General features: G+C 40.4%; 1 protein-coding gene and 1 pseudogene across 3 annotated transcripts in view; one reads left to right on the forward strand and one right to left on the reverse strand.

Annotated features, from left to right (window-relative positions):
* Nucleotides 1-238: 238 nt before the first annotated feature.
* Nucleotides 239-18,342, reverse strand: part of POLD3 (DNA polymerase delta 3, accessory subunit) — a 56,485-nt gene continuing 38,381 nt past the window's right edge. Inside the window, exons 10-12 of one of the 3 annotated variants that reach the window (XM_036258848.1) lie at nucleotides 8,058-8,170; nucleotides 6,084-6,162; nucleotides 239-783 (exon numbers count right to left, since the gene is read on the reverse strand). In XM_036258848.1, the coding sequence (XP_036114741.1) occupies nucleotides 581-783; nucleotides 6,084-6,162; nucleotides 8,058-8,170 (395 nt within the window). In that variant the 3' untranslated portion in view covers nucleotides 239-580. The remainder of the gene's footprint in view (nucleotides 784-6,083; nucleotides 6,163-8,057; nucleotides 8,171-18,342) is intronic. The other 2 variants (XM_036258849.1, XM_036258851.1) reach the window with 2 other exon arrangements.
* Nucleotides 16,400-17,368, forward strand: LOC118628112 (annotated as a pseudogene).

Consider the following 18,342-nt stretch of genomic DNA (forward strand, 5'->3'; position numbering starts at 1 on the left):
TATAATGGAGGAAAAGAGGATTACAGGGAGATTTTTTGTTTCAGCCTTAGTCCAACCAAGACTTAAAAGCCTTATAGAAAACAGCTTTACACAGAACTGTGTTAGTGGGGAAGGGAATGATAAGGGGAGTGTAAACACAGCCAGTATAATTCAGGGATAAAAAAAAATACCCACACAAGTCCATAGAATACAAAGGAACAAGGAAGAATACTCCCTGAGCCTCAAAGTGTATCAGGGCACAGGGCAGGTAGGGTGCAGCGGATTAGCCACTAAATGGCTTCAGTGATAATTCTGAAACCTGTTCCAATTTTTTTGGATAAATTCTTCTGGGACAGGTCAAAGATTGTGCTTTAAAAATGTCATTTGAAGGTAACAGTTTTTCAAATATTCTTTTGCCTCTTGCTTCCAGGTGATTTCTTTTTGGTTAAAAACCGGTAGTATAAACCTTACAAGATGGAAGAACAGTCTTCTGATATGGGTGAGGTGAGGCGCTGGATGAACTTACACAGTAAGTGAGAGTCTGTATGTCCTGGTCTTCTCCTTGACCACTCCACATCTCTGACCTAACAGAGATGGCAGTTCATTTCCTCTGGAAGAAGCCAGTAATGGACACTTGTCTATTGGCTTTGCCCAGAGCAGCAGTCCCTTTCTTGGGGCCCTTTCGTTCCTCTTTTGGTTCTTTTTTCACAGTCATTGCTGGGGGCCTGTGTATGGAAGATGTCTTCATCTTAGGTTCTTCTTCGCTATCTGTGCAGGATTCACTCTCATAGACTTTTTCGGTCACTGGTAGAATAAGGAGAAAAATGGAACATGAGTGGGTTGAGTCATTTAGAATACTATTCTATCAAGAGAATGAGATGTCTTGTTCACCCAGTTCCCCTCAGACCCTCTGATCAAGGACAGCATGCTCATCCACTACCAGAGTTTTCTCCCATTGGGAGATCATATCCAGCCTCAGGTAGAGGGTATGTGGTATCTTGAGCTCATAGTCCTAGTTGGGGCTCAGAATCAACATGCACCTTTATTTCCTCACTGCTATGTCCCATGCCTTTAAATGGGCCTTTATCATTTGACTGCCCAAATCCTGCATTTGGGTCTTGATCTATGCTAACCAATTTTCTGAGCTCTGATTGGTGCCTGCCTATTTCTACTGCTCGTTTCCCGGGTCTTAATTTCTGCTCTATTTGCCAGTTTCAATCCTGTGTAGCCAGGCTCACTGCCATGGACTCTGACTAGTTCTATCCTGATGTCACTCACTCTCTGCACATCCTAAGTACAGAGATTTGGAGATTACTCACTCAGTTGTTCAGTTCTTAGTTTTGAATGATTGCTAATTAACCCAAGATCTACTAGTGGTCTACATCATAAAGTTAACTGTCCCAAGCAAACTCTATCAGATGATAAGCAGATAATTTTAAGGAAGGACCATGACACAATGAAAAACAGTTACCAATTCTCTTACTCCCTATCAGACAAAGGCATATTTTACTTTTTCCAGACAATAAAACTCACTGAAACCTGCCTAATGAAACCTTTGAAAAGCATTATACTAGTGAGCAGTCATTATAAGGAAGCCTCAAAGGACACAGACAATAGCTCCCAACAACGTCACAGAACTGATGAGGACGAGGATGTCTCCCCAGAAATACTACAATGCATATACCAACCACAAGAAACAGAACAATGCCACCTTCCTGTAACTCTAGAGAGCAGAAGCAGGCTGTATAACCAATGGCATCTAAATTCTTTCTCAGCCTTCCTGGTTGCAGTAAATGATGGAGAAACAGTAAAGAAAAACATCTTTTCCTAGCTGAATAGAATAACCCAATATGCATAATAAATGCTCAGATGATTAAAGTGAAAGGTATTTTTTCCCCATTTAAGAACAATGATAGTTTTAAGCTCTTATTAATCATTTCTGTCTAATAAAGTATATTAGCCAAATTGTTCTAGAGGCATAGGCACTGGAATCAAATATATCTATGTCCTAAGACCTAGTCTGCCATTTATACAATCTCAAACTTTAACATACACCAGAATCACCTGGAGGGCCTGTTAAAACACAGATTGTTGGGCTCTATTTTCAGACTTTCAAATTCAGTAGGTGTGGGTGAACCTGAGCATTTGCTTTTCTAACAAGCCTGGGGACCTCCTCTTGAGAATCACTTCTCCCTGCCTTCCATAAAATGGGGATAACACTGCCTCACAGAACGTAAAGATGTTCCTAGTAATCTTTGGCAAGCACCCTTCAATAACTGGCTACTGCCATTGGAGCATTCCTTTACCTTATTCCTTCCAATGCTATTAAAGTTGCATAATTAACAGTCCCCTCCCTAAGATTTCCCAGGATCTCTCATTACTTTCAAGAAACTAGAATTTACTTGCTGACGCCTGCCAACTTAGAGGCTAAAAACACTGATAAGCGTTAAATATATATTAAGTCTCCTCAAAGGCGTTCCTAGTCAACTTTGCTCCACAGACCAGAGGGCATTAGACTCTCCCATGAGCTCATTAAAAATGCAGAACCTCAGGTTCTACTGCAACAGAACCTGAATTTTAGCAAGATCTTCAAGTAATGCATATACTCAGCAAAGTTTGAGAAATGTTGCTCTAAAATATTTAGGGGATTTCCTTGATATACCTATTAGTTCAGCAATTACGATCCCATAACACCATCCCCATCTTGTGTGCAACTTCAAAAGCATTATGGAACTGGATTACTGCAACAAAATTATGGGCTGTTATTTACCCAGCATCTCAAAGTCTGAGAGAAGTGTAAAGAGCCAACTATAGACAGAAAAAGAAGACTGACTACTAACTAGTGGTATAGACTTGCTCCTTCATAAGCTATATTCTGTATTCAAATGGCAGCATGTCTATAATATTAAACTCCAGCATCAATTAGCTCATTATTTCATCACTTATTAATGAAACCACTGGTTGTCTCATTGCCAGTTTTGTGCAATGCATTGCAGGGGGTGGGGGTGGGGAGTAGTTAAAAACCAGTCAGGGCAGCACCAACAAAATGTCTTAAGCTGAAAAACATGCCACTTTTCTTGGAGGCCATTTAAAAACTCCCAGTTTGAAAAAAATAAAATAATAAAAAGGCCCAGTTTGCATGGGCAACATCAGAATTCTTTTCCATCCACTATTTTGCTTTAGAAATCCACCTTGTCCAGAAGTCCACTACTAACTCATCTCAGGGGCCCAGCTCCCCAGTCCCTGTAGCAAACTCACAGAAAGGAAAAGACCAGCTTTTTTTCATCCTCACCCGAGGACATTTTTCCATTTTTTGTTCAGGTAGAGTGGGAGGGAGAGAGAGGAACAGAGAGAAAGAGATAAACATCGATGTGAAAGGGACACAGAGAGTGGCTGCCACCCGCACGACTGACCAGGGCCAGGGACAAACTGCAACCGAGGTACATGCCCTTAGCGGGAACCGAACCCGGGTCTCTCCGGACCGCAGGCCGACGCTCTAACTGCTGAGCCAAACCGGCCAGGGCAAGACCAGCTTTTTAAAGCCACAGACCAACTCTGATCTAGCACAGGACAGGGCAAGACCGCTGTGCCGGTACATCTGGAACAGTCTGAGACAGGGGAAAGCAGAACTCCTTTGTTGGTAACGGGAGCCAAGATTCATTAGGTTGAGCTTGGACTAAAAACTTAAAAAAAAAAAAAAACTATGTGAGCACAGTTTTCATTGTTGCGTCCAAGGCTCTTACGAGTCCTGTCTGGAGACAGGACTACGAAAAGGTCCATGTCCCACACCTGGCCAAAACCGGAGTGCTGCGTTTTGAATAAAACAATAGGTAATTAGCCACAAATTCCCAATGAACTCTCACAAAGATATATTTGACATTTTTCTTTTGGGGTATAAGAGAAAATAACTAGCACTGATGCTTTTATCCTCTTATAGTTAAAAGAAAAACAGAATAAGAAATCCAACAGAAAATACATTATTTACCACCAACAGTCAAACTAAGAGGCTTGAAAATGCACTATTAGAAGACTCAAAACAAAACAGACTACTCCAAGTCCAGAATTCATAGGCTCACAATAAATTTGGCACTGAAAATACAGAATTTCCACATGTAAGAAATTTTATTCCCCAATCACATGCTACAATTAAAATGTCAGAGGCCTTTTCAGAGGAGTGGGAGGTAGAGAATAATGGGATAAGGCTCACAACTAATAAGATGTCTTCACTAGTTTTAATAACCACAATGCCTAGGAAAACCTGATTCTTCAGTCAATCAATATTTTTAAGACAAAAATTTGAGTAAGAAATGGAATGTCAAGAAAGGGGGAAAAATACTTCTCTAGGAGAGCCAAGCTGTGACAGGTATCACAGAAAAGGAGAAAAAATTATTATGGGCTGGCTAATCCAACTAACAAGAAGTTTAATAGGCTAAACTCACAACTCCTTCAAATATAGAAATATAGTACCAGGATCTGAGCATCCCATCAGGCCTCCAGGCCAAAGCCAAAAAGCCCCACAGAAGTCTGGTTCAATTCTGGAAAAGGTACAACAACCTAAAACGTGGCTGAAGAAGCAGCCAATGACTCAAAGCCTGAATTTATTTATTTATTTTAATCCTCACCAGAGGATATTTTTTTGTTGATTTTTAGAGAAAGTAGGAGGGAGGGGACGGGGGGAGAGAGAGAGAGAAACATCAATGTGAGAAAGACACATCAATTGGTTGCCTCCCGCACAACCCCAACCAGGACCAGAGACTGAACCCACAACCCAGCTACATGCTCTTGACCGAGAATCGGACCCATAACACTTTGGTCCACGGACCAATGCTCTAACCGCTGAGCCAAACAGGCTAGGGCCTGAATTCTTTTTTTTAGATGTTAAATATATTTTTCCAGTTTTATTGAGATATAATTGAAGTACACCACTGTCTAAGTTTAAGGTATATGGCATAATGGTTTGACTTAGATATATTGTGAAATGATAACCACTATAAGTTTAGTTAGTAGGTAGCATCCATAGCTGTAAAGAAAAAAATTTTCTTTGTGAACTCTTCAGATACACTCTTTACTTTCATATGTATCATACAACAGTGTTAACTATAGTCAACATGCTGTACATACATCTATAGCACTTATTTATCTTGTAAGTAGAGGCTTGTACCTTTTGGCCACATTTTTCCTATTTTCCTGCCTCTGGTAATCACAACTCTGATCCATTTGTCTATGAGTTGTTGTTGGTTTTTGGCAGCGGGTTCCACACGTAAAAGAGATCATACAGTATTTCTCTTTCTCTGTCTGACTTATTTCATTTAGCACAATACCCTCAAGGTCCATCCATGTTGTCACATATGGCAGGATTTTTTTTTTTTTTAATGACTGAATAATATTCTGTGTACATACACATGTACACACACCCCCACAACTTTATTTATTCATTCATCTGTCAATGGATACTTAGTTTGTTTCAAAGCCTAAATTCTGTTCTTCTAAGGCATCCGTTAAAAAAAGCACCTACTTTTACCTAATATGGTTTACAAAGAGGAAACATTAAGGAAGTAATTTGGAAGAGTCAACCCTCTCTGAAGAACAAAGGGGACAAAATATCAAAGACTCATGACACTTTCTTCAGTCTAATCATCTGTAGAAGGTCCCTTTCCACTATTCATATGTATAAAATGATCATTCTAAAAAAAACGTTTCTCAACATCTATAACATCTTAAGTTGGTATTGTGATATCCATCTTGAAAGTGTTTTTTAGATATATTACCTCACCTGAATCTTCACAACATCCCCACATGTAAACAAAATAAAAATTTTACTTCCATTCCATAGATCAACAAATTCCCCACCAGAGGTGGCAACTTTCATCCAAGATCTCAAAGCTTATATTTATAGTGGATGGCCCCAACAATAACCAGGTGTTCTAACTTTAGTTGTTCTATACTGTGCTGCTCAGAGTGTGGGCCACAGACAAGCAGCAAGGCATCACTTGGGGGTGAGTCACCGGCACAATAAAGGCTGAGGCACGCTGCTCTTTAAGGGATTATGGTATCTCTCTATGGTAGTAACTATTTCTGGATTTGGAGCCCCCAATTTTTCTTACCCATGCAGCCTTCATCATCCACAAAGGTTTTCGATTTCAACACGCGCTTTCGTTTTCTTTTGTTTTCTCCACTTAAGCTCTAAAAGATCAAAGAAAGATCAGAGGTTATAACATTAAGGTGACTAATAAAACTACAGAAAAAAAGAAAGCTTTTTAATTTATAACAATCAACCTCCAATATTCCATGATGATATAAACTGAATGAAGAATTCTACACATTTCCTGTTAGAGGGCCAGCCCTACTACAGAGATAAATTATGCTCATTGTATGTGTAGGCTTGACATTTCATTGTTTATGAAAAGAAAAATAACATGTTGAGCCCTGGCTGGTTTGGCTCAGCGGTTAGAGCGTCGGCCTGCGGTCCAGAGAGACCCGGGTTCGGTTCCCGCTAAGGGCACGTACCTCGGTTGCAGTTTGTCCCCGGCCCTGGTCGGTCATGCGTGTGGCAGCCACTCGATGTGTTCCTTTCACGTCGATGTTTCTCTCTCTCTCTCAGTTCCTCTCTCTCCCTTCCACTCTACCTGAACAAAAAATGGAAAAATGTCCTCGGGTGAGGATAAAAAAAAAAAGAAAAATAACATGTTGAGCAAAAATCTGTGTTCAGCCCGGCCAGTGTGGCTCAATGGTTGAGCATCAACCTATGCACCAAGAGGCTGCTGGTTCGATTCCTGGTCAGAGCACTTGCCCAGGTTGTGGGCCCAATCCCCAGTCAGGAGGCATGCTGGAGGCGGCCAGTCGATGTTCTCTCTCATTGATGTTTCTATCTCTCTCTCTCTTCCTCTCTCTCTAAAATCAATAAAGAAAAAAAAAAATCTGTGTTCATTCAGCAACATACTTTCATTGAGCAGCACAGGCACCAAGGGTTTTATTTATTTATTTTATTTTTTTATCCTCACCCAAGGACATTTTTGCATTTATCTTCAGATAGAGCGGGAGGGGGAGAGAGAGAAACACCAAGTGGTTGCCACCCACACAACCCCAACCGGGGCTGGGGACAAAATGCAACTGAGGTACATGCCCTTAGCGGGAACCAAACCTGGGACTCGCCGGTCCATGGGCCAACGCTCTAACCGCTGAGCCAAACAGGCCAGGGCAGGCACCAAGGGTTTTAAAGATCAACAGGACAAGAACCTTAGTGGAGAAGACAGAAAGGAAAACAGACCATTTAGATAACGGCTTTACTGAAGGGCCGAGGCAGGTATTATGGGAGCACACAGAGAAGGCCCTGAAACAGATCAGAAGTTTCCACGACATCTGCCCTTGCTGTAGATACTTGCTATTTCAGCCTCAACACTGCAACATATGTCCATCTAATAATTTAGTCCCAGACTGGTATTACTTTCCTTTTATCCCCACTGGTCTTTAATCCCATTTGCTGTTCAGCTAATGAAGATATCAATGCAAAATTTAAATGACAGTCTTTTAATACAATGAATTAAGGAAAAATGATAGTCATAAAGGAAAAAGAAACTTGTCAGCACCTCTCTTCTCAACACTTCATTATCTACACTAACAGATGTAGACAAGATGCAGCTAGAGATCACTCAAAAAAAACATTTCCCCATTTGTTGCCAGCTCTTCTCATCCACCCTTTTCCGGAAGAGTAACCAACATGCATAAGTTGTTTGTCCTCTTTCATACACTTTGCTCTGATGCAGGCACGACTTCATTTTTCATAATTCAAATGGGAGTTGGGCAGCACAGCAGCTCTGATGCTGGAGGTCATGGAAAACAAGAGCTCCCAGACTCCACCTCTGTAACCTTCCTGGAACTTGGACCTACAGCTGAAATCTCACTTCAGGTGAGAAGACAGGGAATGTCCATTCTTACCACCTATAGAAGAGCAGAATGAGACAAGAGCCATCTACTGGCATTTGTGAAGTATACAGCAGAGAATGGATTCAACATAGCAGTTTTCGGTCCTTAGGTGAAAAAGAACACACAGCAAGGGAACCATCCCAGCAAAGCTGTACCTTGACAGGAGGTGGCTCTGGCTCAGTCTTCAGCGCTGGTTCAGGAGGTGGAGACGCAGGAGGAGGTGGGGATGGTGACTCAGCTTCATAAACCCCAGGAGAATCTGGTATGACTGAAATTATGAAACAAGCTTAGATAAGAGAACTATGGCACTATCTGGTACATCGCCTTCTCCACTGGCTGAGTTTCCATGTCCAGTAAAGGACATTCTGCAGGCAGTAATTCATGACAACCAAGGACTCTGCAGCTATATATCTCTATACATATATATCTTTAAAATATACATCATATTTATTTTATGCAATGAAGATAGAGAAGCAAGAATTATTAGAGCTGGCATGTACTTTAGAGATTACCTTTTATTTTATAGATAAGTCAGGGTATGAAGTTGTTTTATAAATATCCACTGATCACCTAATGAGTCATGTATATCACTTACACTGTCTCACTTCATCCTCACAACAACCCTGAGAGACAAATATTATTATTCATATACTAGAATTGAGTAAACAGAGGCTAACTTGACAAGGTCACAGAGCTTGCCACAAGGCAGAAGGTTTTAAACCCAAGTCAGTCTGATTCCTCAGCCTTACTACTAAACTACCCATGCTGCCTTACCATTCAAGACCAGACATTTTCTCTTAAGATCAAGTAAGTGAAGATAATCTCAGGTTATACCAAATGTTCCATGCCAGAGTCTTTATGACTGTGGTCTGAGGATTAAATTAAAGTATTTACAATCACCTGAGATATTTGTTAGACTGAAACTTTCCAGCTGATATTAAGAGCATGAACTTTGGGGTGGGGGAGATCATCTTTGAAATGATCATAATTATAGTTCTAACAACTAAGACGTGCTTAATATGTTGTATGGGAACTGTTTCTAGTGACTGCCCCACTGATGAGGCTTGTTTTGCTACAGTGAGAACACTTTTGGGAAAGAAACATTGCTATAGAAGTGATATCACCCGAGAAGAGAGCACCACCAGAGGGACCCCATCGACTCTGAATAGTTTAGGAAATAGTGGTCTTAGTATAAGGCCCATGAGAGGGGAAGTACAAATCCTCAGCTGACCTACTGCTTAATCACCACAAAGAAACTGCTGGTCAAAGACTGGGTAGCTGCTTAGCCACACCTGCTCCTTGAATCTCTTGGCTGTATTCAAATTCTTAGCACAAGTCTTGGATCTGAAATCCTCCCAACTGATTAGGTCAGTGCTAAAAATTATGACAGTGGAGAGAGGGTTCAAGGCCAAATGACCTAAAGAGGTGAAGCAGAACAAAAGCCAGAACGAAACAGTAAATTATACATTTCAAGTATGAAATGAGCCCCAAAACTTTATAAGCTCTGGGACACAAGAGACAGACACATAAAAAGAAAGTTGTCCAGCTATTAACCTAGCTCTGAGAGGCTAGAACCTGATATGTACTCAAGCAAGCAAAAGAAAAGTTAAACCACAGAACCACGCACCCATTTTTCTGATAGTATAGCTATTAAGAAAGCTGTGTCCTAATGTGTTACAGTGGTAGGAGGAAGGCTTATGCAGCAAGGAAGCCAAAGAAGGAATTCTGAGTATTCACAGTAATAAACTCAAGAGTACTTCTCTATTTCCAGTTCTGTAACCACCTGACTTAACCAAGGAAAACACTCAATCCTGGTGGCACCCTCTAAGACCTCCTTTTCCACAGCACTATATGAAACTATTTATCTAGGTCCCCCCTCCAGACTCTAAGCACCACAGAGGTATAGTTACCATGATTTACCTGGCACTGAACACATAGTACTTTTCTTTTTAAATAAAGGAAAACATGGCCCTGGCCAGGTAGCTCAGTTGGTTAGAGTGTTGTCCTGATATGCCAAGGTTGCAGGTTTGATCCCTGGTCAGGGCACACACAAGAATCAACCAATGAATGCATTAATAAGTGGAACAACAAGTTGATGTTTCTCCTTCTCTCTCTCTAAAATAAATAAATAAATAAAAAAGAAAGACAATTATTTTCTGAACTAAATTTGGGATGAGGGGCTTCTTGGTCAAGGAAGATTCAGCATATACCTCCCTCTCCACACACCCCCAGAGAGAAACATTATAATGATAAAGGAGTGAAATTAAATCCTCGGCTCCCACATGCCAAGGAAGAGAACAGAAGAGGGGCCAAGGGCTCTTAATGAATAAGCAATTTCAACAACTCCCCAGAAGACGGAAGGCAGATGGGAGAAAGCTGACAACAGAAGCACCGATCAATTAGATGAGTCGGATAGGAGAGGTCACTATCTATTATAAAACTTCTGTTTTATCTGATTTTTGAAATTGTACATAAGTACTACTTTGTTTCAAATAAAACATTTTAAGAAAGAATGGATAGGGAAAACAACTAGAATTTCCTGGACTTCACAAACCTTAACCATTCATTCTCATAATAATCCCACGAAGTCATTATTACTACACTATTATTTCTGTTTTAAACAACTGAAGTTCATTAATAGACATTTTAAAAAAAACAAATATGCCCACAATTCATATGCTAGAATCCATGTCTATCTGCCTTAGTCTTTATTATCAATGCATGCACTCTTCTCTCTATATATACTTTTAGTGGCATAAGCATATGGAATGTTTGATGCACTAGTATACTTTATCTATTTTAAAAATATTTATTTATGTATCTATTTATTTATAATCCTCACCCGAGGGAATTCTCTTACAGATTTTAGAGAGAGAGAAAGAGAATCATCGAACAGCTGCCTCCAGTACACACCCCAACCAGATCAAACCCGCAACATGGGTATGTGCCCTGACCAGGAATCAAATCCTTGACCTTTCAGTGTACAGGACGACGCTCCAACTAACTGAGCCACACCAGCCAGTTGTGGTATAATTTAAATACAGGGTGGGGCAAAAGTAGGTTTACAGTTGTGAGTACTTGAAACACAGAGTTTATTCTTGTATTATTTATTACTGTATTATTTTCCATACAAACAACTCTAACCTACTTTTGCTAACAAATTTGCAGGTTTTCAGAAGAAAAACACTCAAGCAGTGAATCATCACTTACCCCAGGATAACACCCTTTGTTGAGAGAATAAGACCGTGGCAAAACTAATTTCAGGGATCCAGCAAGGTAACCACTGTTTATCAGAGTTTTCTGATAAACTCTGCATTGCATAGATTGGCAATTAGAATTCCTGGAAATCATAGCTTCCTAGGAAATTTTTTTTACTACCTATCTTAACCTTTCAAAAGGGTCATTTGCTTAACATTCTCCATAAGCAATCTGCAAGGGCTGAAAATGTTAGCAAAAGGCCCTGGCCAGTTTGGCTCAGCAGTTAGAGCATCGGCCTGCGGTCCAGAGAGACCTGGGTTCAGTTCCCGCTAAGGGTATGTACCTCAGCTGCAGTTTGTCCTCAGCCCTGGTTGGGTCGTGTGGGTGACAGCCACTTGATGTGTCCCTTTCACGTCGATGTTTCTCCCTCTCTCCCTCCCACTCTACCTGGACAAAAAATGTCCTCAGGTGAGGATTAAAAAAAAAAAAAGTTAGCAAAAGACAAACATATTGGTTAAAACTATTTCTTCATAGCAACGCAGATCTTAATGTTACTTCTTTCTGGGTTCAGCCTTTTCTTGCTTTACAAAGAGAGTATCTAGAATTGTTAAAGATGCTTATGACTCGGCCAGGGAGAGAAGAAAGGAATAGTCCCTTAAATAGAGTTAAAAATATGAAGTTGAGGGGAATTTTCTGAGAGAAGGCACTACTAATATATTTACTACTGTTACTTATTGAACACCTCAACAAGAAAAGAGGAGGGATAATAAAAAAATCTAGTCTGTGTTAAGCTCTGTCCTGCAGGCACTTTTGACATATCGTCATATTTGATGTTCATAAAAAGTTTACACAGTTTCTAATAACATCCCCATTTCAGAGATGAGAAAACAAGGAATTGATGAAGTAATCTGTCTAAAGTGTCACACAGTAAGTGGTGGAGGTAAGATTTAAGCTCAGTCTGTCTGACTCCGAAGTCTCTGCCATTAAGTCCACTCCTGCTGCTCATTTGCTAACTTCAAGCTTAAAACGGTATACTAAACTAAACGCACACAGTCAGTGTAACAGAAATAAAATAATAGGTTAGAGACTGTGGAAAGGTTTAAAATAAAATCCCACTGGCTTTGAGACAAAGAAATTTAGAAGTAAAATGGCCAAGGTTTATAAATTTAGTCAGATGCCAAAAATTATCTTTGCCAGAGAAAAAATCTGAGAGCCTCTGCTTTATATCATCTGTTACTATAGGTTGTCCATCTCTATCACATTTTTTCTCCTTTCCAAACTAAATAACCCCACTCACATGTCTAATCACCCATGGGTAAATTTTTGTGGGCTAAGGGTCAGAATCACAGAGATTATTTCAAAGGTATGTAATGAGTGCTCAATCAACCACAGTAATTCCCTGACTTAGAGCTGACTCCTTCACTAACACTAGAGTATCTAGTTTCCATTTTTAATGTACATTAGGCTCATGGCTTCAAAGACTTTTCCAGAATCTTCCCCAAGTTTTTTTGATTGGAAATAGGGAAGACTGTTCCAATTAACACATATTCCTAAGCTACTTCCTAATTATTTTCCCATGTGTTTGCATAGAGGTACCTCTATTTTCTCAACTCTTAACTGGTCAGAATGTTCTTTGATGGTTGTTTCAACACACTTGAGAATTTTCCTTTAAGTACCTGTGGTCAAAGCATTTTGACAAATGACATGGAATGATATATAGCAACTGCCATTCCAAGGAGTCATTTAAAACTATGGCTCTGGTGGGCACCGTACCTCTCACAGGGTATCAGAGGCCATAAACTTGAACATGTAAGCATGACAGGGAGGACCTAAATCCATGGAAGAGTCAAAGATGTACTTTTGTCATAAGCAGATTCAACCTCTTGTACAATTTCTTAGTTCTATTCCTTTCTTTTGCATTATAGTCATCAATATATAAAATTTTTCACTCAAGAACAGGGGGTATGTTTGAGCTAATACCACCCTTTGAAGAACTTCTGTTACCATTTTCAGTTCATATAGGTGTTTCTGGTAAAGGTAGTCTAACTAGTTTTGTCCTTCAACAGCATAGAAGGTTCTTCATCTCTGATTTTCACTTATTCTTCTTTAATCTCTCTTAGGATCAATTTGTTTGTTTTTGTCTATGTACTTTTATGTGATACTGAATTCTTTTGGACTAGTGCTCCTCCCTCCCCTCCTATTACTTAAAATGTTTTATACCCATTATGGCATGAACTCATGGAGAATCAATTACAGCAACATAAGCTTTTCACCATTGGTTCTCAAAGCAGGCTTTTTTTTTTATCCTCACCCGAAAACATTTTTCCATTTTTTGTTCAGACAGAATGGGAGAGAGAGAGAGCGAGCAAGAAAGAGACAGAGTGAAACATCGATGCGAAAGGGACACATCAAGTGGCTGCCACTCACACGACCCAACCAGAGCTGGGGACAAACTGCAACCAAGGTACATGTCCTTAGTGGGAACTGAACCCGGATCTCTCTGGACCGCAGGCCAATGCTCTAACCACTGAGCCAAACTGGCCAGGGCTCAAAGCAGGTTTTTCAAGGTAGAAGTCATCTGGCATATCAGTTCAAACCAAGGATCTTTCTCTTAAGCCTCCTTCTCATTCTATACACTTTCCTTTACACAATTTGGAAAGAGATTTTGGCTTTTAGAATATTTAATATTCCTTTAAAAGGCACATTAATTTTCTATGTGAGAATCTTGCCCTTATTCTGTTTATCTTACAACAGTGCCCACAACCTAAAAATAGAAGGGCCCATGATGGCATCCTCTTTCAATGATGACACTAGATTCTTCATCTTAGCCTACAATATAACCTGTTTGTTTGTTTGTTTATTGTTGAAAGTATTACAGATGTCCCCCCCTTTCTTCCCCATTGACCCCCTCCTGTTTTTATAGATGCACAAAAACGGAACATCTCTGGTTTATTTCTTGAAAAGAAAAGCTCTTTGGCTGGTCTTGGTGTACCCTGAGACTTTTGCTGAGTGGCCTCAGACCTAGCACTCATACCAAGTTTGAATATTTACCATCCTGCCTGGTGTGAACACCACATATCCCTATCTTGTGTGACTGAGAACATGCCTCACATAACTTGTGCCCCGCCAGGTAGAACAGGACCACAGGGTACACTGGGCCTTTTTCTGACCTGCCCCAGTCCTCAGTATGAAGTCTGGACCCTCCCACATGCACCTAGGCCCAGCAGAGGATCACTTTGTAGCTCCTAACAGGTAGTCCAGGGCCATTCACAGGCAGTGTCTGACATTGACCTGCACTGGAGTCCCTCCCAAGAAGCCTCAGAACCAACACATATAGTGGCTGGCTTCAGAAAACATCAGAGCACTACCCAGTTTGTTTCACAAGCATCATACTGTTAAGGAGATCTCAGCAAGCCCTGATGAGGCATATTCTACTTCATGGGGTCAGTCCCCAAACACCTGCTCATACACTGTGGTCAGGGTCAATCCTCACAGCCAGCCAGCCAGCCAGCCAGCCTGAAGGCCAACCCCACCCACAGACAAGCAAACAGCAATCAAAACTAAATTGCAACAGAAGGGTTCACATAACCTACACAAGGGACATTCCTGGAGCACCTAGCTCAGGTGATTAGGGAGACTGCAAAAATGAGCCCCACAGGACACCTACTACATGAGGTCACCCTACTAAGACTGGGAGGCATAACAGATCTACCTAACACACAACACAAATACATAGAAGCAGCTAAAATACATAAAGCAGCTAAAATGGGAAAGAAGCATGCCCCAAATGAAAGAATAGGGGAAATCCCCAGAAAAAGAACTAAATAAAATGGAAGCAAGCAATAACTTTACAATGGTTATTAGCATGCTCAAAGATCTTAGGGAACAAATAGATGAACACAGTGAGAACTTTAACAAAGAGATAGTAAGCATAAAAAAGGACATAGAAACCATAAAAAAAAGAAAAAAAAGAGCAAGTCAGAATTGCAGAACGCAATGAACTGAAATGAAGACTACATAGAAGTAATCGACAGCAGATTAGTTGAAGCAGAGGATCAAATCAGCAATTTGGAAGACATGGTAGCAGAAAACACAATCAGAGCAGGGGGAAAAAAATTTTTTTAAATGAGTTTAAGGAACCTCCAGGACAACATCAAGCATAACAACATCTGCATCATAGAGGTACCAGAGGAGAAGAGAGACAAAGGAATTGAGAACCTATTTGAAGAAATAATCACTGAAAACTTTCCTAATGTGGTGAAAAAAAAAGGCACCCAAATCTAGGAAGTCCAGAGTCCAAACAAAAAGAACCCAAAGAGACCCACACCAAGACACATCATAATTAAAATGGCAAAGGTTAAAGACAAAGAGAAATCTTAAAAACTGCAAGAGAAAGACAGTTACCTACAAGTGAGCTCCCATAAGTCTGTCAGCTGATTTCTCAACAGAAGCACTACAGGCCAAAAGGTAATGGCATAAAAAGCATTCAAAGTAATGAAAAGCAAGACCTGCATCCAAGACTACTCTATCCATCAAGGCTATCATTTAAAATTTAAGGTGAAATAAAAAGATTCGCAAACAACAACAACAAAAGGTTAAAGAAGTTTATTACTACCAACCCAATATTACAAGAATTGTTAAAGAGACATCTTTAAGGAAAAGAAAGAAACATATGAATAATAAAATGGCAATAAATATACACCTATAATCACTTTAAATATAAATAGATGAAATGATATAATCAAAAGACACAGCCCTGGCCGGTTTGGCTCAGCGGTTAGAGCGTCGGCCTGCGGTCTGGAGAGACCCGGGTTCGGTTCCCGCTAAGGGCACGTACTTCGGTTGCAGTTTGTCCCCGGCCCTGGTTGGTCGTGCGGGTGGCAGCCACTCGATGTGTCCCTTCACGTCGATGTTTCTCTCTCTCTCTCCCTCCCATTCTATCTGTACAAAAAATGGAAAAATATCCTTGGGTGAGGATTAAAAAAAAAAAAAAAGACACAGGGTAACTGAATGGATAATAAAACAAGGCACATATATATGCTGTCTACAAGAGACTCATTTCAGATCAAAAGACACACACACACTGAAAGTAAAGGAACAGAAAAAGATATTTCATGCAAATAAAAAAAAAAAAAAAGCTGGTGTAGCAATACTTATATCAGACAAAATAGACTTTATACAAAAGGCTATAGGGGCGGGCCAAGGTGTCCTGCAGGGTCAGCAGTATGCTGAGGCTGAGGCGCTTCCTGGTCTTCTCCCACTCGGGCTGCAGCTCCTGCCTTGCCTACCCAGCCCGACCATGGCTTCAGCAGTGGAGGAGTTACAGAAAGATCTAGAAGAGGTTAAAGTGCTGCTGGAAAAAGCCACTAGAAAGAGAATACAGCTGAAAAATCCAAGATTGAGCCAGAAATGAAGAACAAGATGCAGCAGAAATCATCAAGGAAAGCAGAACCTCTTAACAACGAAAAGCCAACTGCCATGGTTTCCCCCATATGACAAGATACACAGTGAAAATCAGTAATTATGGATGGGATCAGTCAGATAAGTTTGTGAAGATCTATATTACCTTAACTGGAGTTCATCAGGTCCCCATGGAAAACGTGCAGGTGCACTTCACAGACAGGTCATTTGACCTTCTGGTAAAGAATCTAAATGGGGCCCTGGCCGGTTTGGCTCAGCGGTTAGAGCGTCGGCCTGCGGTCCAGAGAGACCCGGGTTCGGTTCCCGCTAAGGGCGCGTACCTCGGTTGCAGTTTGTCCCCGGCCCTGGTCGGTTGTGCAGGTGGCAGCCACTCGATGTGTTCCTTTCGCATCGATGTTTCTCTCTCTCTCTCTGTTCCTCTCTCTCCCTCTCACTCTACCTGAACAAAAAATGGAAAAATGTCCTCGGGTGAGGATTAAAAAAAAACAAACAAAAACAAACAAACAAAAAAAGAATCTAAATGGGAAGAATCACTCCACGTTTGTGAACAATCTTTTGAAACCCATCTCTGTGGAAGGCAGTTCAAAAAAAGTCAAGACAAATACAGTAATTATCTTATGGTAGAAAGAAAGCAGAAAACACACGGTGGGACCACCTGACTCAGGTGGAGAAAGAGTGCAAAGAGAAAGAAAAGCCCTCCTATGACACTGAGACAGACCCCAGTGAGGGCCTGATGAACGTTCTGAAGAAGATCTATGAAGATGGAGATGATGATATGAAGCGAACCATCAATAAAGCCTGGGTACAGTCAAGAGAGAAGCAAGCCAAAGGAGAGACAGAATTTTGAGACTTGAAAGTCCTTTTGGGAACTGTGATGTGAAAATAGTGATGTTTCCAAGAACATGGTGAGCTGCACATATGATTTTAACAATAATTTTACAGAGCCTTCTCCTCAGTAAAGGCAACGAATTCTCCTATTGGAGGATTTACTTAAATAAAATATGCTTATTGAACACTTCTTCTAAAGATGGTTTCCTCAGTAAACTAGTCATTTTGTTCAAGGAAGGGTAACATTGCATTGTCATGTTTAATGTCAAGCAGCAAGTCTTGCCTAATGAAAAAGCCATATTGTGTGTATTTTTGTTCAGCTAAGAGGTAGAAAAAAATGTTATTGCTTGTTAAGTTCATAATATTAGTTCTCAAAAATGTAACATACAAGTAAATAAAACTTGAATTTTTACAGAAAAAAAAAAAGGCTATAGTTAGAGACAAAGAAGAATATTCCATAATGATAAAAGGATCAATCCAACAAGAGGATATAACCCTTGTAAACATTTATGCATTCAACATAGGAGCACCTAAATATATATAAAGCAAATATTGGACATAAAGGGAAAGACTGACAGTAATAGAAGGGGACTTTAACACCCCATTGACATCAAGGAATAGATCTTCCAGACAGAAAATCAACAAAGAAACAGCAGCCTTAAATGACACAGTAGACCAGATGGACTTAATTGATATTTTTCAGAGCATTTCACACCAAAGCAGTAAAGCATACATTCTTTTTTTTGGTACGTGCCCCTAGCGAGAACCAAACCCGGGACTCTCTGGTCCGCAGGCCGATGCTCCAACCGCTGAGTCAAACTGGCCAGGGCAAGCATACATTCTTTTAAAATGCACACGAAACATTTCCAGGATAGACCACATGTTAGGACACAAAACAAATCTCAGTAAATTTAAGAAGACTGAAATCATATCAGTTGTTTCCTCCATGACCATGATGGTATGAAACTAGAAAGCAATTACAAGGAAAAAAAC

Source organism: Molossus molossus, unplaced genomic scaffold, assembly GCF_014108415.1.
Source record: "Molossus molossus isolate mMolMol1 unplaced genomic scaffold, mMolMol1.p scaffold_m16_p_13, whole genome shotgun sequence".
Lineage (NCBI taxonomy): Eukaryota > Metazoa > Chordata > Mammalia > Chiroptera > Molossidae > Molossus > Molossus molossus.